This window comes from Meleagris gallopavo, chromosome 2, assembly GCF_905368555.1.
Source record: "Meleagris gallopavo chromosome 2, MGAL_WU_HG_1.1, whole genome shotgun sequence".
Lineage (NCBI taxonomy): Eukaryota > Metazoa > Chordata > Aves > Galliformes > Phasianidae > Meleagris > Meleagris gallopavo.
Window position 1 is genome coordinate 104786923 of NC_139405.1, and position 25747 is coordinate 104812669.

The 25747-nt window shown below is 50.2% G+C and overlaps 1 protein-coding gene and 1 long non-coding RNA gene across 4 annotated transcripts; one reads left to right on the plus strand and one right to left on the minus strand.

Annotated features, from left to right (window-relative positions):
* Positions 1–2287: 2287 nt before the first annotated feature.
* LOC146545117 (uncharacterized) lies at positions 2288–16490 on the minus strand. 2 transcript variants are annotated; one of them, XR_014881699.1, is made up of 3 exons: positions 16365–16490; positions 11885–12064; positions 2288–10842 (listed from the first exon to the last, which is right to left on the minus strand). It is a non-coding gene; the product is annotated as an uncharacterized LOC146545117 (long non-coding RNA). The 2 variants fall into 2 exon arrangements; XR_014881698.1 differs by having other exon boundaries at positions 2288–12064.
* Positions 15184–24420, plus strand: LOC104910023 (uncharacterized). Of its 2 annotated transcripts, XM_010708074.4 has the most exons (5): positions 15184–15292; positions 16750–16844; positions 16966–17014; positions 17601–17652; positions 19841–24420. In XM_010708074.4, exons 2-5 carry the CDS (start codon positions 16759–16761, stop codon positions 20296–20298), a joined length of 645 nt encoding a protein of 214 aa, XP_010706376.3. In that variant the 5' UTR covers positions 15184–15292; positions 16750–16758; the 3' UTR covers positions 20299–24420. The 2 variants fall into 2 exon arrangements, with proteins under 2 accessions (XP_010706376.3, XP_019468922.2); XM_019613377.3 differs by lacking the exon at positions 15184–15292 and having other exon boundaries at positions 16698–16844; positions 16966–17023.
* The last annotated feature ends 1327 nt before the right edge of the window (positions 24421–25747 follow it).

The following is a 25747-nucleotide window of genomic DNA, read 5'->3' on the forward strand; positions in this document are numbered from 1 at the left end:
AAATACAGATTGATTGTTTTGGTCTGTATGTATGTGTCACGATAGCTCCCGTCAGCGTTGGTATAGCTTCTCCTTTTTTGGCAGTCACACTGGAGAGACCAAGCACTGAACAGGGAATAAAACAGAGCTGTTCTCTAACCCTACAGAGCCGGTCCCACTGAGAACTCCCTCTATTTACTCATCTGCACTTAAAGACTGTCAGTTTTATTCAGATGTCTACTCAGTCTGCGAAATGCTTTCCTTAACCTACTTTTAATGCCTTTGAAGTATCATCTGCTTCACTAGTTTGAAGAGCACTAAAGCCCTCGCGCAGCCAATAGGCACTTAAGTGCTTACTTTTAAACCCATGAGCAGCTCCATGAGGCGCACAAGAATTGCCGCAGCGAGACAGATCTGTCAGTCCGTCTCCTTCACTCTTTTATCTCCAACAGCGCTCGACACCGGATTCCTGCTGACTTCCATGCCCCTTCCCCTGGGCACGGATGCTTCCCCTGTGCTGATGCTGTACCAGCAGCTTCCTCACTGATCAGTGCTCTTACAGCATGATGGATACCGCCAGAGACCTCACACCCCCACAGCAAGCTCTGGCTTTCTGTCCTGTCTATCCCTGCCAAGGATCACTTAACACTAAATCCCATTTAGTTGCGCCTTAAAGCAATGGAATGGTGGAGTCCCCATCCCTGGAGGCGTTCAAGAGCTGTGGGGATGTGGCACTGAGGGATGTGATCAGTGGGCATGGTGGGGGTGGGCTGGGGTTGGATTCAGTGATAGCGGTCTTTTCCAACCTGAATGATTCTATGGTTCTGTAATTTTTTTTTTTTTTTTTCCCAGAGAATACCATCGATTCTTGTTATGAATTGTCCTGAATATTCTTCTTATCCCTCAAAGATTCCTCTGTCTGCTCAGCTCCAGGCCTCAGTGAGATCCTGTGCAGTTAATTAGGTCCTTACTTGTAGCAGAGACTCCTGCAGAGGCGGATGCTTTAACCTGGATAGCAGATGCACCAGTAGTGATTAGAAATGCAAGAAAAAACACGGGAAGCAATCAAAGAGAGAGGAAAGAGGTAAAGGTGATGCTTTGCAGGATAAGTGGGAAGCAGTGCTTGCAGTTAAATGGGATGAACTACATCATATCAAATCAAGGTACAAAGGGGAAATGGAGACCCTTGTCACAACCTGAAATTTATAGATCACAAATGAAATTTTCTCTGTTTTGTCCTTCATAGGTAGCACAGAAGAGGAATGGGGATCCATTGCATGATTCTATGAGTCTACGATTCTATGATTCAACTTTTTTCTCTGCTTTGGTTGCTTTTCTTCCCCATTTACGCGTATGGAACAACTTCGCCTGTTGGTCAGCTGCTGTGGTTGCAGAGAGGAGCAAGAAGGGAGCTGGAGCAGAGTGAGGGCAGGGAAAATTGGTCCAATTCAGCAGCAGTTCCAGCCTCAAACACAGGCAGCTCTGTGTGTCTCCTGCTATCAGTCTGTGCTATTCCTGTAGCAAGCTGGATCCCTGAGACTGGTAATGCTTTGGGGTGCTGGCACCCAAACTCTGAGCTCATGAGGGTCCTGTGTGAGGTTGGTGAATCACAGAATCATGAAATTATGAGTCATAGGGGTTGAGAGGGATCTCTGGAGACCACCTAGTCCAACCCCCTGCTAAAGCATGTTCTCTGCAGTCGGTACAAGTGGCAATAACCTGACTTGGAGAGGTTGTCCATGCTCTGACTGGCTGAAAATTACTGCAAATGAGAATTCCAGAGGAGCACTGTCATCGGAGTGACCAGAGATGTGAAAGGAGAATAACATTCCCATTGAAAATGAATGTAAAATCCCACAGCAGAGTGGAAACTGAAACTGGGAATGGGAAGTGCTCAGACTGTGCCTCTGTCCTTTTGGTATAAAGGATCCTCCCAGAGCAAGCAGCAACCTGTCCTTTCAGCAATGCAAGGCTTCCCCTCAGTGGCAACAAGGCAGCAGGGTGTCCTGCTGCTCCACCACAATAAAAGCATTTTGCTTTTTTTTTTTTTTTTTTTCAAAGGCAAAGTCCAGTAAAAACGTGGCTCTGAAGTAAAGGAAATATTTACAGCAGAGGCTGCTGGCTGTGCTGGGTGTAATGGTATACAGCACTATGAGAGGCCAAAGTGATACTGCTTTATGAGCCAAGAGTTTTTAACTCCTTTGGTATAGGAGACAGCTGCCTACACAAGGGACTTAGGAAACAAATGAAACTTGAGCAGTGTCATATTGCGATCATACAATATGGACAAAAGAGACAAAAATGAGTATTATTTTTTTACAAAAGAAGGATTTACTGGAGAACAGCAGTGCTAAAGCTCATACCCAAGTGCAGCTGCTGAGATTGCTGACAGCGCAGGAGGCTCTCCCAGAAATGAGGTCTTCCTGCAAAAAAATACCCATCCCCATCAACATCTATTCTCTAAAATCTGATGTCCAGGTTGATTTAAGTTCCAACCTTGGAAATGAAATGGGACCATGGTATAGGAGACATGTGAGCTCAGATTATGCATACAAAAAAGACGACAGCCAAATTGTCTATGTATGGGCAGACTGCATTTGCCTTACCCCAAAAGATTTACCAGTTGCTATGGTTACTCAATATTACAGCTCAATAGATTGGTAATGTGAACTGATAGATCTAGAAATACACTGCAACATGGAATTAAAGAGGTCCTGCTGAAACACAGCCTGAAAAATCCTGTGCTCCTGATGAGGCGGAAACATTGTGCTGCTGACGGGCTGGTCATGGTTCCCAGATGCATGGCAGGGGTCCCACCAAATAGCAGTGAGAGATGTGTGCTTGGTGTCTTGTGCAGCCAGAGGTGTAAAACACACGTCAAAGGGATAATAAAACACAGTCCAAACCGTCTCGCATGGGATCTCTTGAGTAAATCATGATCGAGTCCCAGCAAGTACAGGGAGGAGGGAAAGGCTGGCAGCAAGCAAGAAGTCTTTCTATGAAGTTTAAAAATCAGCAAAGGTTTTAAGAGCTGATCACCAGAAGCTGCAGCTGTGTTGCAGGTGGCTTATTTCAAATCTGAGCCCTGTTTCAAATCTGTTTGTGTTGTCCTCCCTTCCTTTGAGGAGGGAGAGTGAGAGTGGTATGGTGGAGCAGAGCTTTCCATTGGGGTGACCCCACAGCGCCCGCCGTTGTCCTTTACCCAAAGGATAGAGCTTAAGGAAGATTTTCTCCCACTTCATATTCCATTGTAATTATCACCAGCTTCATCTGCCACTGTGGTGTGCTGACTTGATTTGCATCGATTCCCCCGAACTGTGCTTAATTTCTCCAGACACTGCCAACAAGAGTCCTACCTGCAAGTCCCAGCCTTACTGCTCCTCTCCCAATCAGATTTTACTCAGTGCATTAAAAACTCAATACATTGCCCTATTACAGGTTGCTGTGGTCACAACATGGCCTAGATTGGAAGAGACCTTCAAGTTTATCATTTAGTTCCAACCCCCCATGGAGTTGCCAACCAATGATGGCAGATGCAAGACTAAAACCAGGCGTTTCTTTGTGCTTTTTGTCTCCCAGCTCCTTTTGGTGCAGCTGTTCCCCAGCTCCGACAGACCGGCTGCTGCTGGGAGAGCACAAGAAAGGAAAAGCCCATAGCATGATGATGCAGAAAGTAGGAAGCAGAGCCCTCCACCAGCAAAATGGGAAAGCAGCATTTCTCTTCCATAGGGGTTTAGTAAGGGGAAATTCAGAAATGACCAAGTTTGAGTGCTGGTAAAGAGGTGATGGAGGTCAAAGGTGGGAATGGAGTGGGGAGAAATACAACAGTTTTTAAAGGGCAGCCAGGGAAGACGTGCAAACACTGAGAGTGTTTTAAAGAAGCAAAGAGATGAAACCCAGCCTGAAAAAAGCACATTAAATGAGAAAAATTGCAACAACAACAAAAGTGGAGAATAGGAAGAGAAAAAGAAAAGCCCAAAGGGACCATAACGCAATTTTTTCTTTTTACTTACAGCTTCTTCATTCAATTTTTTGAATGCCAGCTTCATTAGTGGTTTTGGCACTGTCCTTACAAATAAATCAGGCAGCACTTTACCAACACCCGCCTGCAAGGAGGTGAGAGGCTTTTGGAAGTCACACATCGTCCTTTTTAGCTGGCTGGGGTAGTCCTGCTGATGGGAAAATCGGCCAAGAGGCCACCAAGGCTGGCGTTGGGTTTTCCATTGACTTCTTAGAAAGCATGCTCTTGTTCTGCAACAAAAAAACAACAAACAAACGACCCACCAACACTCTGGAGGGTTTGTCCTGGTAAAAAGGCAGAGAAAATACTGTTAGAAAAGGTTGGTGCACTCCCTCTACTGACACAGCATCTCCTCACTGCGAAGAGCACATTGACACTCCTTAGCCTAAAAAGTAAAATTTAAACAGACCACAAAAGAGATGATAACATATGGATTGGAAAGCCAACAGTGCACCATTGGAAATGTCCCTCCATTGAATAGTTCTCTGCCAAAAGGTCTTGTGCAGCCATCAGAACCATCTTCATGAGCACAGTTATGCCAGAGGATGGCACCAAATGGAAGTTGGAGAGGTTGGGCCATTGGGATTTTGCATGTCTGTGAGACTTGCTGGGATTTTCTTTATGATTCGCTCAGTGAGAAAGGGAAGGGATCATTCTCATGAGATTGTTTTGCTGGGAAGGGTGGACAAGTTTTGTGTTGGAAGGGCAGGGCTGGGAGGTGGCAATGGGACCCCTTGGAGCTGCGGATAGAGGTTGACACAACTGGGAAGATGTTGAACTCACCAGTGTCTGCGTCCTCATTAATGGAAATGAAGAGAGCACTAAAATATAATTGTACTTAATACAGTATTTAAAGAAAGAACAATAGGATTGCAGATTTCAATTTGTATTTGCATAGTGCTATGAGATCCTGGCAGAGCAGTGTGAAAGCAATGAGAAAACATACACCTTTGCAGCACTGTTTCTTAGCCCAGGGAAGAAACTTTCCTCTGTACCAGGGCTTCTCTCTGACACCTCTCACCTTCCTTTTGTTGGATTCTTTTTGTGTTGGGTTTTTTTTTAACTTAACCTCCCTATTCCCATGGAAGCTTTGTTTCTTGTCTTTGTACTTGATCTCCTACATCAGAGAGCTGCTGCTTCTGCAGCCATGCAGTGCTTGCCCTGCCCATGCAGATGATAAATTAATCTAACATTTCACGTCCCAGAAATACTTATTATTTCTCTCCTCCCTTTTGTTCTTGCCATTGCAGTGCTGCTCAAGTGGGGAGCCTTGCCTCCCCGGGGGAGCTCCGCTTTCTTCCCAGGGAGACCGCAGCGAGTCCAAGGGCAGTGAAAAATGAAATATTATTTTCTTGCTGGCTTAGTGATTTTCATTTAGAATTCAGCAAATGCAGAGCCATCTGCTATGTATGAAATATCCAATAATAGTTCTCCAGTTGCTGAATTCAAAGTGGAAACAAGCCAGCAGAATGCCTGGCTTGCCTCAGAGCTCCTCGGTGAGTACACGCAGCCAAGATGCACCCATGGCTTTGCCACCTGAATGTAGAAGTGTTGCCAAAACCGTGGCGACTTGGTGGTCAGAAGAGTGAGGCTTTCTGTTTTCCCTCCGTTAGTGATCCTGATTGTTGTTGTTCTTTATTTAGTGTGTGTGCATGGTGACATGGTACTTGCAAACCATAAAACCAATGTGTTTGCATGCAGAAGTGCTGGTTCTCTCCCTGGAAACTACAGGATCTTCATCATCAACTGGATGGTCTTCACAGTCCCCTCCAACCCAAACCATGACAGGATCCTATGGTTCCATCAACTCACAGGTGCTGGAAACAGGTTCAGAAGTTCAAACAAAAGCTTTGCTGCTTTTATTGAAATTCCTTAATTTCCTCTTCCACGAAGTGAATATCCTGTTACCTGCAGAACTACCTGGTACCACTGATTTCAGACATTGTAGCACTGCTAGACTGCATGAAGGAGACTGATACAAAGATTTTCCCATCCTCTGTGGGGATACAGACAGCACAGCCTTGCACCAACCCTTATGGGGCATTTTCCATGGTAACGGAGGGCTTTATCTCTTTAGGGTGTAAAAAATAGGCTGAGGTCTGCATGACAACAGAAAGGAGCCAAGCACTGCCATGTCACCCGTCCTCCTTATCCCTCACTTTCAGACTGCTCCCTGAAGTTTTAGGATAAAAGGAACAGTGCGTTACTATACACAGATCTTTGTGCCACTTTGGGGTCCCTCTGGTCTCCTTCACCCCAGTAGGGCCACTCAGAACAGAGTGCCCAGCACCATGGCCAGGGGCTTTGGGAGATCCCTATTTCCATTGTGATCAGTGGGAGTTCAGTTCACAGCAAGAAGCAGGAGCTCAGATTTCCATAGCTCATCTCCTGGCTCCTCACCATAGCATCAGCCAGCCCTGGGGACAGTGGCTCAGTGACCCTGGCAGCTTCTCAGATGATGCAAGGCAGTGCCGAGCCCTGCAGACCCTCATCTGCTCAGCCTGAGGCTTGGCCCTCATGACCCAGTGTTGAAATGAGGATAATTTTATTTACCTTTCTCATAAGGATCTGGAAAGGGCAAATGGTTTCAAGCTTCGCATAGTGGAAAAAACTGTAATGTGTCACTATCAATGAATCCCCCTCAAAATACAGCCGCTCCTAGCAGTAAATTTAAAATGAGAATTAAATGTGAAAAGACACCACTCCCACTATTAATTTCTTCACTGCGTTGTTCCCTTTCCTCTTTTATTCTGCCTCATTTTCAGTCCCTTGCCAACAGATCCTTGGCAGCTCTCATAAAAGCAATTATCATTTTTAGCGAAGGTTTTGCAGTATTTCGTCTTGATTCTGGAACCGCTCTCACTCTGTGCCATCCTCCCTCCTGCCCCAGCTCTACCATGGATCCACACTCCTCAGAAATTTGTCCTGACAAATCCCAGATCCCTGAATCTCCAGGGTGCTTAGGTCTGGAGGTGCCTCGGATCCCTCTGGTCCATGCCCTGACACAGCAGGACCATCCAGAGCAGGGTTCCCAGCATCACGGCCAGAGGGTTCTGGGGATCACCAAGGAAGAGACATTTCCCATTGGCTTGCTCCTTGGGATAAATGGTTTTGCACATCTCTGACTGGCTGTCACTCAGCTGTCACACAGCTGGATGGGGCCGGATATGTGTGGCTGTCACAGCAGCACTCACCCAGATGTAGGCACCTGACAGATGGAACAGATGGATGGGAGCCACCAGTAGTGTCTGCAAGGTCCCAGCCTGCAGTGCTCACCCATACAGATGCTGCTCTCTCTGCTGCTAGTAGAATCATGGAGTTATGAAATTATCTAGGTTGGAAACTACTTTCAAGATCATCGAGTTCAACCACTGACCTGACCTAAACTCCAAGTCCCATCATTAATCCATGTTCCTTTGTGCCGTATCCACACATCTACTAAATATCTCCAAAGATCATAGAATCATGAAATCATAGAACTACAGAATCAGAGAACGGTTGGGATGGAAAGGACCTTAAAGATCCCCAGCCCCAACTCCTGCTATGAGCTGATTGCCCCCAGCCACATATTCTGCCCAGGGCCCCATCCAGCCTGGCCCTGAGCACCTCCAGGGATCAGGCATAACAGAGACGGGGACCTCACCTCTTCTCTGGACAGCCTCTTCCAATGACCACCCTCATTATGAAGAAATTCTCCTTAATAGCCTATCTTCCCTGGCACAACTTCAGACCATCATCTCCTATTGAACAACAATATCCTATTGAACAACTCCAATCTTTTCTGCATTCACCCTGCACAGCATTTGAGGGTCTCAGCAGGCACCATTGTGGCTGCTAAGAAAAAATTCCCTCCCTATCCTCATTTTTTATTTACAAAAAGGCCTGGAAATAGGGATTTCACAGTGAAAGGTCAAAAACTCTTGGGATTCCCTTCTTCTCCAGGAGGTTGTGGAGCTGGGTGGGACGCCAGCTCCAGCGCCGCCGATGGGGACACATACGGCAGATGTTCCTAATTAGGTCACATGTGCCTCATCCCTCCCCAAAACCAGCCTGCTGTGGTGGCTCTGCTTCCCTCCTCCTCCTCCTCCTCCCACTATCCTGGAGCAGACGGAGCGGAGCCGAGCTCGCGTGCGACATCGGGGAGCGGGTGCAGGCTGTGCGCCCCGCTGCTGCTCTCGCTGTTCCTTTTTGTAAGAAAGATCCCCTTCATCCTGCCGGCGGGCCGGGCGCTGCTGCTATACATCACTGCATATTTTCCACTTGAGATCAATACCGCAGCCCCCAGTTGCACTGAATGGCCCTCTGGCGTGGGGGCTTCCTGGGCTCCATTTGGAGGATGACACGGAGCAGTGTGGTGGCCTCAGAGCCATGTCCCCTGCCCTGTCACTTCTCACACCCCCTCTCCGTGCCATCATCTTCTCTGTGCCATCATCTCCAGGCAGAGTTCTGCCAACAGTTTATTTTATTACATTCCACCGTGTGAGAAAAAGCTCTTGGCAAGCAATCTGACCACTCAGAATTTATTTGTCGCTTTTTTTTTTCTTCCTCTCTTTGCTTTTTGCTTTAACAATTCTGCATTGTTTGGGGCTGTTGCACTCGCTAGGAGTCTCGGGTTTCGTGCATTCATCTGCTCTTGTCTTGTCAGATCTGTCGGCTTGGCTCCTCGCACGCACGCTCTTCCGTCTCCAAACCATTCTTTTTCACTTTACGTCCCTCTCCTGCCAGCTCCGACTCGCTTTAACTATGCTGCACATTTGCTTTCTGCACTTCAGTTTCCAAAAGGAAATAAATGCCTAAATACGCCATTTGATGGGCAAAACTCCTGGCCAGTTTTGTGACGGCTCTCAAATACTCAGTGAGCCTTCAGGAGATGTCACTTTGGCACTGTGAGTCACAAACCCACATGGTGGCAGAACTGGTGTCTGCTCCTGGCCATGCACACATGGATACGGAGCACATCCCCATCATTATATTCAGCATGATGGGGACTGATGGCATTTTCTCTAAGCTCTTTTATACATCAGGTCTGGAGTTCTGCTTCAAATTGAGGTCATAGAATCATTCGTGTTGCAAAAGATCTCTAATATCATCTAGTCCAACCATCCAATATTGCCCACTGGCCCTCAGTGCCACATCTCCTCAGCTCTTGAACACCTCCAGGGACAGCAATTCCACCACCTAGGCAGCCTTTGCCACTGCATCACTGCTCTTTTGGAGAAGAAATATTTCCTAATACTCAATCTGAAATACGTTGACCTGAGGTTGAGTTGTCTTCCCATTGTTTAGCACTTCTCAGACACTACAGCAAAGGCTGAGTGTCCTCACGGTTGGCTGAAGATGCACAACATCAGAGGATATTGGTATCAATCCCATATTGGTAAGTATGTGGCTATTGGATTTTGCTCCAGTTGCCTCAATGCAGACCAGACATAGAACAGATTCAAAATTTCTGTCCTGACCTAATGGATCCACGCAATGGGCAATCCCACTTTCTACTGGAAAACATCTCATAGGAAGCCATCAGGCTGTCATGCAAGGCCTTTAATTCTTGGTGTCTGTCTTTTCTGAAGATTTTTCTTTCAATTTTTCCATACCAAAATCCATCTCTCCATCCTCCTGCTTCTGATCAGCATCCATCCCCTCCTTCCAGAGGGGGGAGGAATTCCTTTGGGCACAACTACACTTCTGCCAGCCAAGCCTGCAATTTGGGATTAGTGGGTCAATTGAAAATGGCTCTTCTTTGCTTAAAAATGTAACTGGGATGGATGCAGCAGCATGAAAACAAACAGCAGAGCCCAGGGACCACAGCTGGAAGGGGGAAAAGTTGTGATGTTCCAGGGAAGTGGGGGGACTTTGTGAAAAAGCTCTTGCACCCTGCATGGTGCCACTTTGTCCGTTTCAAACTGCTTTTGACACATTTTGGCTTCACAACACCATCTTTCCTCCACACATCTGCACCAGGAGATGCTGATGGGATCCCACACATAGGGGCTGCAGGTCCCACTCCAAAGGCCCTCGTGGTTCTGGCTGCAGGGGACCAGACATGAACTGAACACAGCAGGGGACTCAGCAGGACACACGTCCCCCACCAGAGTGCTGCAGCTTTGCTTGAGTCCTTGGGATAATGATTTCCAGCTGCTCTCCCTCTCCCAGCCTGCATGCCTTTGGCTGGCTGCCTCTTCCCTTTGTCCTCATTGTAGGAAGTGAGGCTTCTTTGGAAAGCTGCAAAATGCTACAAAATCCCATGAGCTGTGGCAAGGTGTGAAATTGCAGAGATCGGTGTGGGAAGAGCAAGTCTTGTGTGGGTGGGGACCACAGTGGAACCCAGAAGAAATGATGAGGATGGACACTGGAGCTGCCACCTCCAGGGCTAAGCTTTGTCCCAGGGCTCAGCTGAAGATGGGCTGTCAGCTACATACCCCCAAATAAACCCCAGCATACGTACAGTGTGCTTCAATCTCATGGACAGAGCTTTAACACTCCCACTGATACTGCATTAAGTTGAATATTTAAAGATCCTGGGCCAAAGCTAAGCAGCACTGTGATGACACGAAGCTTGACCAGAAAGAAGGAGGAGAGAGACAGTGGAATCCTGGCTGTGATGGCATCTTAGCTGAACAGCGGTGTCTTCATGCCATGCTCCTTTTCCACGAGCTGATCTTGGTAGACATCAGTTGACATCCATGGAGATGTGCATTGGTTGCAGTGCCCTAATGCATCTCTTGGGGGTGACATTGGGCATTGGGCAAGTTGGTGAGCCTTGCATGTAGCCCATGTGCTTCCCTGGCATCCTGGCTCATGTGCTCCTGTCCCTGGAAGCTGTTCAGCATCATATTGCAGATCTTAAATGGGAAGAGGGGAACTCATGGTCACCAAATGGGGTAAAGTAAGCTTTCTACCCTAGAAATCCCTTCCAGTATGCTTTATAGGAGAGCCAGCTGTTTACAAGGGTGGACAGGACAAGGGGGAATTGTTTTAAATTGAGACAAGAGAGGTTTAGGTTAGATCTTAGGAGGAAGTTTTTCAGCCAGAGGGTGGTGAGGCACTGGACCAGGTTGCCCAAGGAGGCTGTGGATGCCCCATCCCTGCAGGCATTCAAGGCCAGGCTGGATGTGGCTCTGGGCAGCCTGGGCTGCTGGTTGGCGACCTGCACATAGCAGGGGGTTGGAACTGGGTGAGCATTGGGGTCCTTTTCAACCCAGGCCATCCTATGATTCTATGATAATTTAGCCAAGGGCCTGAAAAATCTATCCAAAACTGGTAGTATTCAGTGGCCTAATTCATTCCAAGTTCTGTGAAGCTTTGTACATCTGCTGAGAGAAGAGAATGATTTTTTAAGAAAACTGATACTCTGATGGCTTGGCATTCCCTTGTCTGCTGTTTCTGCAGGGAGGAGGATGATCTGAAATGCTCAGAAGCACTGAAATTTTCTGAGAGCCCCCTTGTTTCATTTTAATGCTTTGTAACCTAAATCCATTTGTTTTGAGCATTAAATTATTATGCTGTTTAATCAACTTCAAATCAGTCATAAATTTCATATCCTACATTTTAGTGCCCAGTTTGGTGAGGGTCTGAAAGCAATGTGCTGTATTAGCATTATTTTAATTTTGGCATTTGAAAGCAGAAGGATCCAAACCCACCAGTTCCTTTGAATTTGCAGCCAAAAAGAAGGGGGAACTTGTGCGCATCTCATGAAGAACCAAAACACAGAAGGGAGCTTTAAACTGCCATATTCATACCAATGTGCCAAGACTTTATGCACATGTGCGTGTTTGCATACGTATGTGTGTGTAAAGAATTGTAGAATCACTGAGTCATTCAGGTTGGAAAAGATCTCTGAGATCACCCAGTCCAACCCCAACCCATCCCACCATGCTCACTGACCACGTCTCTCAGTGCCACATCTCTGCTGTTCTCATCTCCATGGATGGTGACCAGACCACCTCCCTGGGCAGCTGTGCCACTGCATCACTGCTCTTTTGGAGAAGAAATGTTTCCTAATCTCCAACTTGAACTTCCCCTGGTGCAACTTGAGGCCATCACCTCTTGTCCTATCGCTGTTACCTGGACGAAGAAGGAAACAGAGAAATGTCTATATGTTATATTATATATATACATATATATATATATATATATACATATTTATATAGAGAGACAGAATTGTACAGTAATGCATTCAGAAATGGCCAAAGAAAATGAGCAAAAATCTTAGTATCCTTAACAATATATGGCATCCAATAAAATGGGGTCTGTTAAATAAATGCTTTTTGAAAAGAAACCCAAAGAAACATAATCCAAAATTGGTACACATAACTCAATGAGCACGCAAACACCCTGCCAGCCCAAGAAGCAGGAGATGCAAAGGGCTGCTGTTCCTGTGCCGTAGGAGCTCATGGCAAAGCCTTCAGGAGAGATGATAGAAGAAACGGGAGCGTTTCGCCCTAATCCCAGTTTACCCATCACTGACAGCTGATGACATGCACCGGAGAGGCTTAGTGCTGCAAGGTGCTAATAACTTCGTTTTGGATCCAGCAAATCACTTAAGGTTGTTTGGAAGGGCTTGCATGCTTGAAGCCAAGTGCGCACTTAAGTGGTTTGCTGGCTGATGGCCAGGCAGCTCGGAGCCCCGATGGCCGGGCAGGATTTCAGAGGGCAGTCCCAATGCAGGCACCCAGCTGCGTGGTTCCTGCCCCTTTGGAGATACCGAGACATGTGGGAGCAGCATGAACAGCACAGAGCTGAGCCTGGGGCTGGTTGGGGGGATGGAGATGTTGGCACGCAGCATGGCATCCATGGGAGGAGGATGCTGTCGTGATGCTACTCAAAGGCTGTGCTCTTGCTGGTAGATATGGTAAAGTCGGATCTTACTATTCATCAAATGGGAGGGGAATGGCTTTCATTCATAGATTCATAGAATCTGAGTATGACCATGGTTGGAAGGGACCTCAAGGATCATGAAGCTCCAACCACCCCTGCTGCATGCAAGGTCACCAACCACCACATTTAATACGAGACCAGGCTGCCCAGGGCTCCATCCAACCTGGCCTTGAACACCTCCAGAGATGGGGCATTCACTTCTAGGACTTTTAGGTGGGTTTTGCTCCCAACATTGAAACAGCTGTAAAGAGAATCAGAGAGCAGTCCAGGTGGGAAGCGACCTTGAGGAATCACCAACCTTTGGTGGAAAAGGGAGCCCCAGTGAGACCATCCGTCACCGTGCCCAGCTCACAGAGCCCCAGGGTGCTTAGGACTGGAGGCTTCCTTGTGTCCCTCTGGTCCCCTCCTACCCCAGCAGAGCCCCCCAGAGCACGGTGCCCAGCACCACGGCCAGGGGCTGTGGGAGATCCCTGAGGAAGAGCCCAAAATGGTGCAAACCCAACTCTGCAGGTGGCATTGCATTGGTAGCACTGTGCAGCTGTGATGCAGAGTGACGAATACATTTCTCAGCCTTATGGAAAATTTTAGAAGTCATTAAATTTTTAAGTAAGACCGTCAGAATGGCACATCAGTTCCAGCAGGCTTAAAATAGGGTGACAAATGACTGCTGGAGGCATACGGCTTAATTACAAACGGCAGCAGGCCAGAATTGTCAAATGCCACCACTGCTCCCAGGTTTGGAGGATACCAGCATGGGCTCATTGTGCCAAAATCTCAGAGCTGCATTGCCATCAGGCACTGCCAGCCTGGGAAGGGAATCGTAGAATCATAGAACCATTTAGATTTGAAAAGACCTCTAAGATCACCCATAGTGCCAACCCACTGTGCCTACTGCCCACATCCCCCGGTGCCGCATCCTCACAATTCTAGAACAGCTCCAGGAATGGTGACCTCACCACCTCCCTGTCCCAGTCCCCATAACCAGGCAGAAAAGCTGTGATTTCACGAAGACCTTTTGTAAAGCGATTTGGCAGTCTGCACTGACAGGGGGATCGCCCATTGAGCACTTGGCTGAAAAACACAGATTTGCACCCAGAAATGGCACTGAGAATGATGTGATTGTCCAACACCGATGTCGTGCTGCCCTCTGCAGAACATGTGGGCACCTTTCGAGTGGGCTCGTGATGAACAAAATATTCCTGGGGGAATGCTACTGGGAACAGTGCTGAGCGCTGTGAATTTATTGCCTCTTGGGAGTCAGCTTTGCCATGGCTGTGCCCATGTATTGGCATGGGAAAGGTGAGGGGAGAGGATAGAGAAGGGAAGGGAAGGGAAGGGAAGGGAAGGGAAGGGAAGGGAAGGGAAGGGAAGGGAAGGGAAGGGAAGGGAAGGGAAGGGAAGGGAAGGGAAGGGAACGGAAGGAGGTGTCTTTTTCAGATTTCAGCTTCAGTATCTATTGCATTCTGAGCAAATTGCTCCAATTTTCCAAATAGCACTGATGCTCCCTGGTTTGGGGTCATGGATCTGAGCGGTGCAGCAGAAAACACAGCCATGTTGGGGGAAGTTTGTAATTAAATGATTTTTTTTTTTTTTTTTTCGCTTCCAACATCATTGAACAGCTCTTTATGTGCTTCAGTGTCTGGATCCTAATGGAGTGACAATGCAGAGATGAGCTTGTCACAGGAGGAATTTATCTTAATAGCACAGAGCAGGGACAGCTCTTCTGGAGGCTCAGGGCTGAGCTGCTCCCACCTGGAACTGCAAATGGGGATCTGGGATGGAGTGGATTTAGGACAGAGGGTGATCTGGGAGAGCAGCAATCTGGGATGGAGGAAGATCCAGGATGGAGGGGATCTGGAATGGAGGAGTATCACGGATGAAGGAGATCCAGGATGGACAGGATTTGGGATGGAGGGTGATCCAGGATGGAAGAGATCTTGGGTAGAGGGGATCCAGGATGGAGGGGATCTAGGTTGGAGGATGGCTGGGGATTGTAGACAGAGAGAGTGCAGGACAGAGGGAATCCTGGATGGCTGTGGATCCTGGATAAGGTGGGATCCAGCACTACTCCTGGAAGCTCTGATCCTGGCTTAGCCCTTCCCAGCAGCTCCCCAAGGGGGTCCCATAGCACTGGGTCTGGGGGCACAAGACCCCTCCTAGGGCTGCAGGATCTCTCCTGGGCTGCAGGACCCCCCATGGCTGTTAGGACCCCCCATGGGTGTTCAGGACCCCCCCCGGGTTGCTGGTTTTGGTGCTGTTGGGGCTCAGGGTTTCCCCGCATGCCCAGGGCAGAGCTCCATGGGGCTGTGTGAGCCAGCAGCAGGAAGCTGGGGTGTGACGGGTGCCACCCACTGCTCCCGGCCAAAGTTGAGTGGAGCAGCAGCCGGCAGCACCCAGGGGTCCAGCAGCACCTGGGTGAGTGTCTCTGAGCCTGGGGAGGGGTACAGAGAGGGGTATGGGAGGTCCTGGGCCTTGAGGCTGAGCTGTGGGGAACATGGGTACATTGAGGATGGTGTCAGTGTACAGATGGGGAAACTGAGGCAGGGTGGGCTTGGACGGATGGGGAATGTCTGAAAATACCCCTGTGCTCTTCTGGAGCATCCAATAGGAACAAGTACTTGACTGTACTTGTTTTAGGGTTTTAGAACAAAAATCCTTCCAGGCTATGACCAATTACCACACTGAACCCAGCTCCCTGGGGTGAGGGCACCCACACTGGGGACAACTCACCCCTAACAGCCCCACAGTGCAGGCAGGGAGCTCTGGACATGGGGGGGCACAATAGGGTGCCAGCACCGGGCAGGGTGACACAGAGCCAGCAGAGCAGGCTCAGCCTGTTGGGCAGCTCCTGGTTCTCTTTGCAGGGTTCCCACCCTGAAACTTTCCTGTGCGGAGCCCAACCGGCCCCCAGTCAGTGTTGGGCAGGGGTCTGGTGGGAGACAGAGCTGAGGTTTGGGGGAGGAGGGTGGAAATGTGTTTCTTGGAGGGGGGCTGCCTGGGTGGGTTCAGAAGTGTCCCATAGGGATGCAAGAGGGATGCAGTGGGGATGCAGTGGGACGGAGCAAGGTTTCAATGGAGATGCAGGAGGGATGCAACAGGGGCACAGCAGGGATGCAGGATGGCTGCAGAGAGATGCAGTGAGATACTGGAGAAGCAGGGATGCAGTGGGGATGCAGTGAAAATGCAGTGGGATACAGTAGATATGCAGCAGAATGCAGTGGGAATGCAATAGGGGTGCAGTAGGAATGCAGTGGGGATGCAGAGGGGACGGAGCAAGGTTTCAGGGAGGATGCAGCAGGGATGCAGTGGGAATGCACTTGGGATGCACTAGGGCTGCAAGAGGGATGCAGCGGAATGCAGCAGGGATGTAATAGGGATGTAGCAGGAATGCAGTGGAATACAGCGGGGATGTAGCAGGGATGCAGAAAGGATTAACTAGGGATACAGTGGGATGCAGCCCCTCGCCCCCAGCCCCTTTTTCACCTACCCTCCTCATTGCCATAGCGGGGAGAGCAGCCACCAAACACGGGTGTTTGAGTAAGAGCAAAAGCTGTGAGGTGAGCTGGGCGCCATGGGGTGTGACAGCGCTGTGTCACGGCACAGCTATGCCAGCAATCCAGACCTGGGATGGGGCACGGCTTCCTGCAGCCCGCAGGCACCACGGCCCATGGGTGCCAACGCTGGGCATAGGGCCCTGCCCACACTGCTATCACACCAAATCCTCTGTGGGCTGAGCTGCGGGGGGACAGTGATGCGTAGCTCTGGTTGGAACAAGGGATGGGAATTCCTATGGAATCTGTGTGGGAAAAGCTTCCTGGAAGCAGAGTGAGGTCATCCCTGCACCCAGCTGACGTGTGCCCGTCCCCCACCAGCTCCCATCGATGGCCCCGGTGCTGCCGTGGGGTTTGGCTGCTGCTGCACCCATTGGGTTCCTGCTATTGCTGTTCCTCTGTGCCTTCTGCCCCAGGTATGTGCCCTCACGTGGGGGATTTGTGAGGACGCAGCACGCCATGGGGGTCGTGCCATGCTTTTTGGCTCAGCCAAAAGGTGGCCATGGGGACATCTCTGTCACCATTCCCTTTCTACAGGGCGAGCGGACGCTTCTCCACCCAGAGCACCGCAGGGAACTCCGGGCTGGTGAGAGCGGTGCGGCCGGGGGGGCTCTGCTCTGTGTCCCCATCCCCTTTTTGTCCCCGTGTGCCCACTGCTAATGTCCCCATCTCAGTGACAGTCGGTCCCCACTGTTGCGTACCCGTAACAACCCGTCCCTGCGGGGGACAGCCGGACAAGGGGACAAAGGGGCTGTGCACCCCTCCATCCCCCATCCCCTATGACCGAATCCTTTCTTCACCCAAAACGAGACGTTGTCGGATGTCGCCGCGTCGCTCTTTGGGGACAGCGCTGTCGCACGGGCTTGGACAGCCCCCCAGCGTCGGCAGCGGGAACGGCCCCGAATCCCCCCCCCCAAAAAAAATACAAACCCAAAACATCAGGGGGACGCGGGGACAGCCTTGGGGGGGGGGAGTGGGGAGGATCTCGCGTGGGGTTGAGAGGCACTGAGCCCAGCGCGCCCCTAAAGGCCGGAGAGGATATCTGCGGGGCTGGAGGGCGAGGGGGGGGCAATGAGACGCAATGGGGGGCAGGGATGAGCCGTGTGGGAGTGCGCGAGTGTTGCACAAGAGTTTGGGGCGGGTGCACGAGCGTCTCTTCGTTTCTGCTGCAGGTGACGCTGTCGGGACCGGACTGCAGAGATGGGGAAGGAGCGCTGCTGGGAGGTAGGGACGGGGCGGGGGACAGAGAGACGGGGACAGCGATGGGGACAGGCGGCGGTGGCGTCCCGCTACCCCCTCTCCTGCTACTGTTCGTGTTCCTACTGCCCCACGCACACCCACCTGCACGGGTGCTGCTCACGAGTAAACCGTCGCACACGCCTAAGTGTGCAACACGCGCGTGCCAATGTGCACGTGCACGCGCTTACGTGCGACCCTCCGTGCGCGCGCGGCCATTGCATTTGCACACTTGCCCGCGGGCGTGCAAATACGCGTGCACAGACACAAGTGTGCGTTGCACGCGTGTGTGCGCGCTGTGCCAGCGCAGTCCGAAGGTCCGTGGCGCGGTGCTGCCGGCGCGGTTAATGATTTGCTCGCTCAGAGGACTGGGAGGAGCCGCGGCTCTGCGGGACTTTGAGCTGCTGCACACTTTGGAGTGCCCACCTTGGGGTGCTCAGGTTGGGATGCTCACTTTGGGGTCTCTGCGTTGGGGTGATCGGCTTGAGATGTTTGTGTTAAGGTGCTCGCATGGGGATGCTCAGCCTGGAGCGCCCGTTCTGGCGTGCTCACGTGGGGATGATTGCATTGGGATGCTCACATTGGGGTCTCCACTTTGGGATGTGCATGTGATGGTTCTCACTTCGGGATGTCCGTTTTAGGGTGCTCACACTTGGGATGTTTGCATTGGGATGCTCAGATTGGGACGCCCGTTTGGGATGCTCACATGGGAATGCTTGCACTGGGATGTTCAAGTTGGGATGCCCACTTGGGATGCTTACTTGGGAATGCTTGCACTGTGCTACCCACGTTGGGGTGCCCATATTTGGATGCTCAGGTTGGGATGCTCACTTTGGGATCTTTGTGTTAGGGTGATCAATTTGAGATGTTTGTGTTAGGGTGCTCACATGGGGATGCCCACAGTGGAGCACTCGTTTTGGGGTGCTCAGGTTGGGGTGCTCATGTGGAGACGCTTGTAGTGGGATGCTTACATTGGGGTGCCCACTTTCGAGTACCCATGATGGGATGTCCACTTTGGAATGCTCAGTGTTGTGGTGCTCACTTTGGGATGCTTGCACTGGGATACTCACATTGGGGTGCCAACTTTGGGGTTCCCACACTGGAGCGTTCAGGTCAGGACGCTTGCATTGGGATGCTCACATTGGGGTGTCTACTTCGGGGTGCTCAAGTCGGGATGTTCACTTTAGAGTGCTCAGGTTGAGGTACTCACTGGGATACTTGCATTGGGATGCCCACTTTGGGATGCTCACATGGGGATGTTTGCACTCGGGTGCTCAGGTTCGGGTGCCCATTTTAGGATATTTGTGTTGGAGTGATCAGCTTGAGATGTTTCTCTTAGGGTGTTCACATTAGGATGCCCACACTGGACTGCTCACTTTGGGGTGCTCAGGTTGGGATGATCACATATGGATGATTGCATTAGAATACTCACGTTGGGGTGCCCACTTTGGGATGCTTAAACTGGCATTCCCACATTGGGACACTCCCATTAGTGTGCTCACCTTGAGATATTCACAACTGGAGCACGTCCACTGGGTGCTCATGCTGGGATGCTCCCGTTGGTGTGCTCACACTGAGATGTTCACTTTGGGAGAATCTCCATTGGAATCCCATTGGGGTGTTGATGCTGGGTCCTGTTGGGATGCTCACACTGGGAGGGGCAGGGGTTTCAGGACACAGATGGAGGGCAGCAAGGGGACCATGGCTCTGGCCAGGATCCAACCCCACAACTTCCTGCCCATGGTCCTGCACCCAACCTGCACCCCAAGTCCCACAACACCACGTCCCTGCAGCTTTACAACAGGAAGAGGAACACTCACAATGCAGAAGGAAACCTATTCCAGAGCCTCCCTCATCTTGGAGGTGAACAAACCGGCTCGGCACCCGCTCTGCCATCTCCTGCTGTTGACAGATCCTGCGCATGGGGCAGAACCTCCTCCTTAAATAAATATTTGAGCAGCAAGGGAAGGCGGGGAGCACAGGATGCATGGGGTTTTCCTTTGCTTTCTGTTGAATTTCTTGCAAAAACCAAAGAGAAGGGATAGAACTGGCAGGCAGGAGGAAACGCACCAAAACTCTCATTTAAGAACATTTTCTCATTGCTACCTTGCACTGAAATTAGGGGGTGCCCCTAAGCATCTCCCCTGCCTCAGCCTCTCCCTCTCCTTCCCTGCAGGTGCATCACCTTGCAGCAGGACAGACATCACCAGTGAGGGGAACACGGACATCTCTGGGTCACCACACCCCAACACATCCCCTAAATCCTCCCCGAGGACCCCAGACTTCCTGCGTCACCGGCAGCTCCCACTGCTGCCCGGTGACACCGCAGAGCCCGCAGTGGACACAGTGCAGGATGCCCAGGGGCCCATCTATGAAAGCATCCGCTACAAATCCCAGAAGCTCAGTGCTGGGCTGGAGATGCCCTATAGGGACGATTTGGACAGTGGGGACGATGGGGACCCGGTGCAGCGCTTTGTTGTGCAAGAGGAGCCGTGCAGCCCGGGCAGCCCCATACCTGTGTATGCTCGCATCTGCAAAGTGTCCCGGGCACCACAGCACACCGTACCCAACAGCATCGAGCCCGAGGAAGAGGCAGCTCCAGCACTGCCAGAGAAGCGCTTCGACATCCTGTAGGATGGGATGGAGGGATCTCAGGATTGGACACTGGGAAAAAACTGGGTGCTAGGGAAAGGTTCTGGCCCAGAGGGCTGAGGGCATGGAACAGCTCCCCAGGGCACGGCCCCGACCTGCTAGAGCTCGGGGAGCATCGGGACACCGCTCTCAGACACTGGCTTTGAGTTCTGAGTGTGCTGCTGGGATGTCCCCACACACCTGCAGCCCTGGGACCAGCTTGGTGCTCACCTTGCACTGATGGAGTATGAGCAACTCAAGGTCTTCTCAGATCATGGCATCCCAGAGCTTTCCCCCCAAAATACCAAGCTGCATCCCATGGGGACACAGCATAATTCCCTGTGTCACCAGGCTGGGCTTTGCTCTGCCTCAAGCAGTGGCTTTGCTGGGGCTGAGTCAGATGGAGCAGAAAGGGATTTTGCTTTAAAGGAAAAAAAAAACAAAACTTAGAAGAAGAATACGCCTTTGACGTGACTCCTGGCGCAGGAGCTGAGGACGTTTCTGTTCTCACGTGTCGATGGCTGGCGGCATGCTGCATGGGGTGACTCATTTCAGTGCAAGATCTGGGGAGCTCTCAGAGCCAGGGGAAATCAGGGATGTTACTCAGCCCTCTGCTCAGCACTTCTTAATGTTCCCGGAGGTGCTCTCAGCCACTGCGGGGCAGTGCTGGGGGAAATCCCAGTGCTGCAGGGTCCAGAAGTGTCCATGTGCTGAGTGCTCCCCAATAACATACGGGCACGGCCCCATTTTCAGCTGTTAGATAATCACTTCCAGTGCACACGATGGCGTTGCTCACCTGCTGTCCTATACGCTCACCTGCCTTCCTATATGCTCATTCACCATCTCAGACAGCCATCTGCCTCCTATATGCATTTAGGAAGGTCTACCTTCCTCAACACACCTGCATTCTACATGCTCACTGCCTTACTGCATGTTCATCTGCCTCCATGTACACCTCTCTCTATACCCATCTGCCTCCCTACACAGTTATCCCCCTATAAGCTCACATTAGGCTTGGAGGGGAGTCCAAAGGTGGGCTGTTTGGGGAATATTCACAATAATTCCCAAAATTGCTGCCTGAGAGATGCAACCCAGGCAGTGATAGGGCAGTGTCAGATCCTGGAGTGGCTCCCTAGCAAAAGCAAGCAGGCTGCAGGGCTGTGCCTTGGCTGGTGTTACCCCCAGGTGTTACGGGTTTTCTTTGCGTGCCGCTCAAAGGACAAGTTGGTTAATGATTTATTTTCTATCTTGAATGAAGCGGTGGGGAAGAACTAGGGCTGGCTGGGTGGTGAACAGCCCTTCATGGAACTCCCAGCCAGTTTGGGAAGGGAGGAGATATGGGTAAGGAGACTTGCTAACATCCTCCAGAAGAGTTCCAGCTCCACAAGGCTTGGACAAGAAAGGCTTGGCTGGGATTTCAGCTGCTGCAAAGCACTCTCGCTTCTTCACCCTTATAGAGAAAGAAAACTCACCAGCACCAAGCACCCACAATTTCATAGACCTCTGCCATCTTCCTCTCCACCCAGCCCACGTGGATCACCATTTTCCTCATGCACCACACCCAAGAGAGCTTTTGCACGTGAAGGAGCTTCTCCACACAGCCAACCATCCCCATCATATTCTCCAAGTAAGACCATGCTGGGCTGTCCACCCAGACACAGAGCTCCAAAGAGAAGCTCCAGCTTGTGCCCATTGGGTGCAAGCTTGGAGTTCCACATTTCAGTAGCTTGGATCCTCTCAGCTCCCAAAATAAGCCAAGATGAGATGCAAGAACAAGCAAGGTACAAAAAAGCAAGGTTCCTGGAGAAGACTTGGAGCTTGCTGAAGCTGTGCTAGCGCTGCAAAGGAAAGAGCAGAGCTTTCACACTGGACCAGGTTGCCCAAGGAGGTTGTGGATGCCCCATCCCTGGAGGCATTCAAGGCCAGGCTGGATGTGGCTCTGGGCAGCCTGGTCTTGGTGACTCTGCACATAGCAGGGGGGTTAAACTTGATCATTGTGGTCCTTTTCAACTCAGGTTATATGATTCTATGGGAATGGAAACAAAGAGTTAAAAATGAGCAAGGAGAAGGAAGGGAGGGGAAAAAAGAAAAGCAAACAGGCCAGAGTTTATTAAAAAAAAAAAAAAAAAAAAAAAAAGCATAAGGAGGCAAAGAGCAGAAAAGGAAACCTCGTGAGTGTCTCTTCCTCTCTTGGCTTCTCCCTGCTTGGGCTGCAGGGAGGGGGAGGCTCAGCTGCGTGTGCCTGAAGGAGCCGGGTGCATGGCACAGCAACCTGCACCTACAGAGCAGTGTGCCAGCCCAGCACACAGAGGAGCTGCCCAGATCCACTCCTGTGCCCAGCTCTGGCTCTGTCCCACGATGCCAATGGCATACAAAGCACGCCACAACGTGTGACCTCTCTCCAGCTGAATTCTCAACGACGGGATTGCAACATTGGAGGAACAGAGCAGCAGAGCAGCTGGCCTGGGGGCTTTGCCGTTACGTGGCCTGGGCAGTAACAGTTAAATCTGCATCACGTCAGCCCCATGCATATAAAAGTCAGGAGCAGGGCATGCCAAAGCCAGAACTGTGAGCACACTGAGCGCCAAGCAGCTTGTGCAACCACAGACACGCTCGATGGCTTCTGCTTGACCCTGCTGGTTTTTCAGGCTATCGGGGAGCCCTGGCATCGCATTTCCAAACATTTTCCTCCTCCCATGAGAAGACAAAATCGAGCTTTTTAACGTGAGCTGCGTCGGCTGGGAGAGCTGTGCCAGCTGCACTGTGCCTCTGCTGAGGGAAATGGAAGATAACCAGACAAAATCCTCTCCCTTTGGTGGCTCCCAGGGGCAGGGCTGGCACCAGCTGTGGACAACTTCCAGGATGCAGCTAGATTTGATCAGTGGTGCTCAAGACCTTAGAGCTGTTAAATTCAGTAATGTTATTGCTGCCTCCGTGGCCAATACACTGCAAAATAAGAAAATCCTCCTAAATCCCATCCATAGAATCACAGAATGGCTCGAGTTGGAAGGGATCCATAAGGATCATTGAGTCCAACTCCTGGAAAATCAGACCATGTGACTGAGAGCACTGTCCAGATTCTTGGGATCATTTGAGATGCAGGCGCTGCATGAGACCATTTTGAGGTGATGACTATCGAAAATGGACACCACACCCCACACCACATTCATTTTGAGGCGACGGTCATCTAAAATGGACACCACGTCCCAGCACAGAGGCTCCGGCCTCACCACTAAAATGGCCAACATCACAGCACCGATGAGCTCAGAGTTCCTTTAGGATGATACACCCCAAAAGCTGGGCCAGAGCATGGATCCCGTGGGTCAGAGCATGGATCCCGTGGCCAGACTGCCCTGGCAAGAGATGACACAGAGGAACACCTGCACCTCAAGTCTCGAGGGCTTTGGTTCTTCTGCTGTTCTCGGCTCATGATAGGAACGAGGGTGAGCACAAGGAGGGTCAGTAGTGCTGCACAAGACAGTGCAACACCTTGGGAAGTCCAGATGGAAGCCTGGACTGGAGAAAGGACCATGGAGGATGCCTTTCAGGAAAATATCATGCTCTTGTTCAACAGCATGGGCAGCTATAAATTCACATAATTTTCTTCTTCCCATATTCCTTCCCGATATTACTCGATCCTATGAGTTGAGGAGTTGAAAAACAGCACATTCCAAACGTTTGCAACAAGACTGCAAGAACAAGAGTCACTTTCAGACTGGGATCTGGATTTTCACGCTCTGGAATTGCTCAGATCTCGGTACGTGTTGCTCCTTTTTCATGTCAATGACACATAGGAAAATTTGGCAAAAAACCCTCCAGTTTATTTGGTTAATTTGGTCTTGGTGGCGTGGCTCTGATTCATCTCGTACCAAAACAAAATGAACGATATTAATAGACCCAAAATGTCAGTTAAGCAGTTTATCCTGAGCTTGTGTACTCAGAAATGAATAATCTCTTGAGGTTGAGGGACAGCGGCCAAAGCACAACGCTAGGCAGAGCAGTGGGTGGGTAAAACCAAGGCAAGCTTATTCAACTGCTAAGCACTGCTAGACTCAAGCTAACATCTAATATTAACTGAAATTAAAGCTGTAACTAATGATCATCCTGTGGACACAGCTCTACGTATTGGATTTTTCTCTCCACTGTGTTTTTGTTTCCCCCCCCCCCCCCCCCCCCCACTCTGTTTTAAAATGTTGCACAATAATTAAAAAATTGAGTACGTTGCTCACACTGCATACAACACAACATGAGAACACTGTGCTACAGAATGCCATAAAGCCAGGAAAACAGAATCTGGCATAGTTCTACTTATACGAAACAGGCTAAAGCATCACAAAATACCTTCAACTGGAATCTTTCACTTATGGGTTCATGGAGATTTACCAAGATTCCCTGTCCAAGATGCCAAGTTTTTGTGGGATGGGGAAGGAAGCCTCATAGGTAACTGGTTCATTAGAAAATAAACAAGCAAACAAACCCGAACAGGATAAGCAGTTTCACTGCTACTCCCCAAGGAAAGATGTTAGCAGATGGGTCAGGATCAGGACTGGACAATCACTTGTTTAACGCTGTTACAAGCTCTGAACAAAGAGTAAGCGGTGACGTCACAATGTTCACAGGAAGGACAAAATTACCCCAAATAACTGTGCCTGAAACCAGGGGAAGATCTCACAGCACAGCACAATGAAAAGATACAATGGCAGGTGGGATTTCATGTCAACGAGGAACATCTTGGAAAGATTATACTAATCACACGTATGAAGTTACAGAATCACAGAATGGCCAGGGTTGGAAGGGACCTCAAGGATCATGAAGCTCCAACCCCCTGCCACATGCAGGGCCACCATCAGCTATTACCTCTCAGGAAAAGAGGCCTGGGGTTATTGTTGATCTCTGTGAGAAGATTTTAGCGCTCAGCAGCAGCCAAATCAAATGCTGGCAGCTATTCTGAAAGGAAGGGAAACCAAAACATGATGATGTTGCTGCATAAATCTATGTTGCACCAGATTTGATGACTGATGCAGTTCCGTCCGCTCCGTCTCCAAAAGCGTACGTAAAACCAGTCAGGTTGCAGGGAAGGGTCACTGAGGAAATCAGAGAAGACAGCTTCTGCACCAGGGAAGACAAAAAAGCCAAGGACACTTTGCAAACTACGTGCTCGGTGGGGCAGGCATGATAAAGAGCTCCTGAGTCATGGATATTCCAAGGGAGGCTAAAGAATAATCATACAGCATACAGGTAGGACAAGAGCTGGGGACACCAAAGAAATCCCAAAGCAAACAAGATGAAGCAACTTTTTCACGTAGCACATCAGCTGTGGGTGAACCAGACAGGGCGGGATGTTGCAGAGACCAAGCAAATGAAAAGGGTTCAAATTGGGACTATTTGACTAATTAATGGACATGGGGTACATTAGCCCTATTAAGCATGATACGCTGGTGCTCTTCAGATT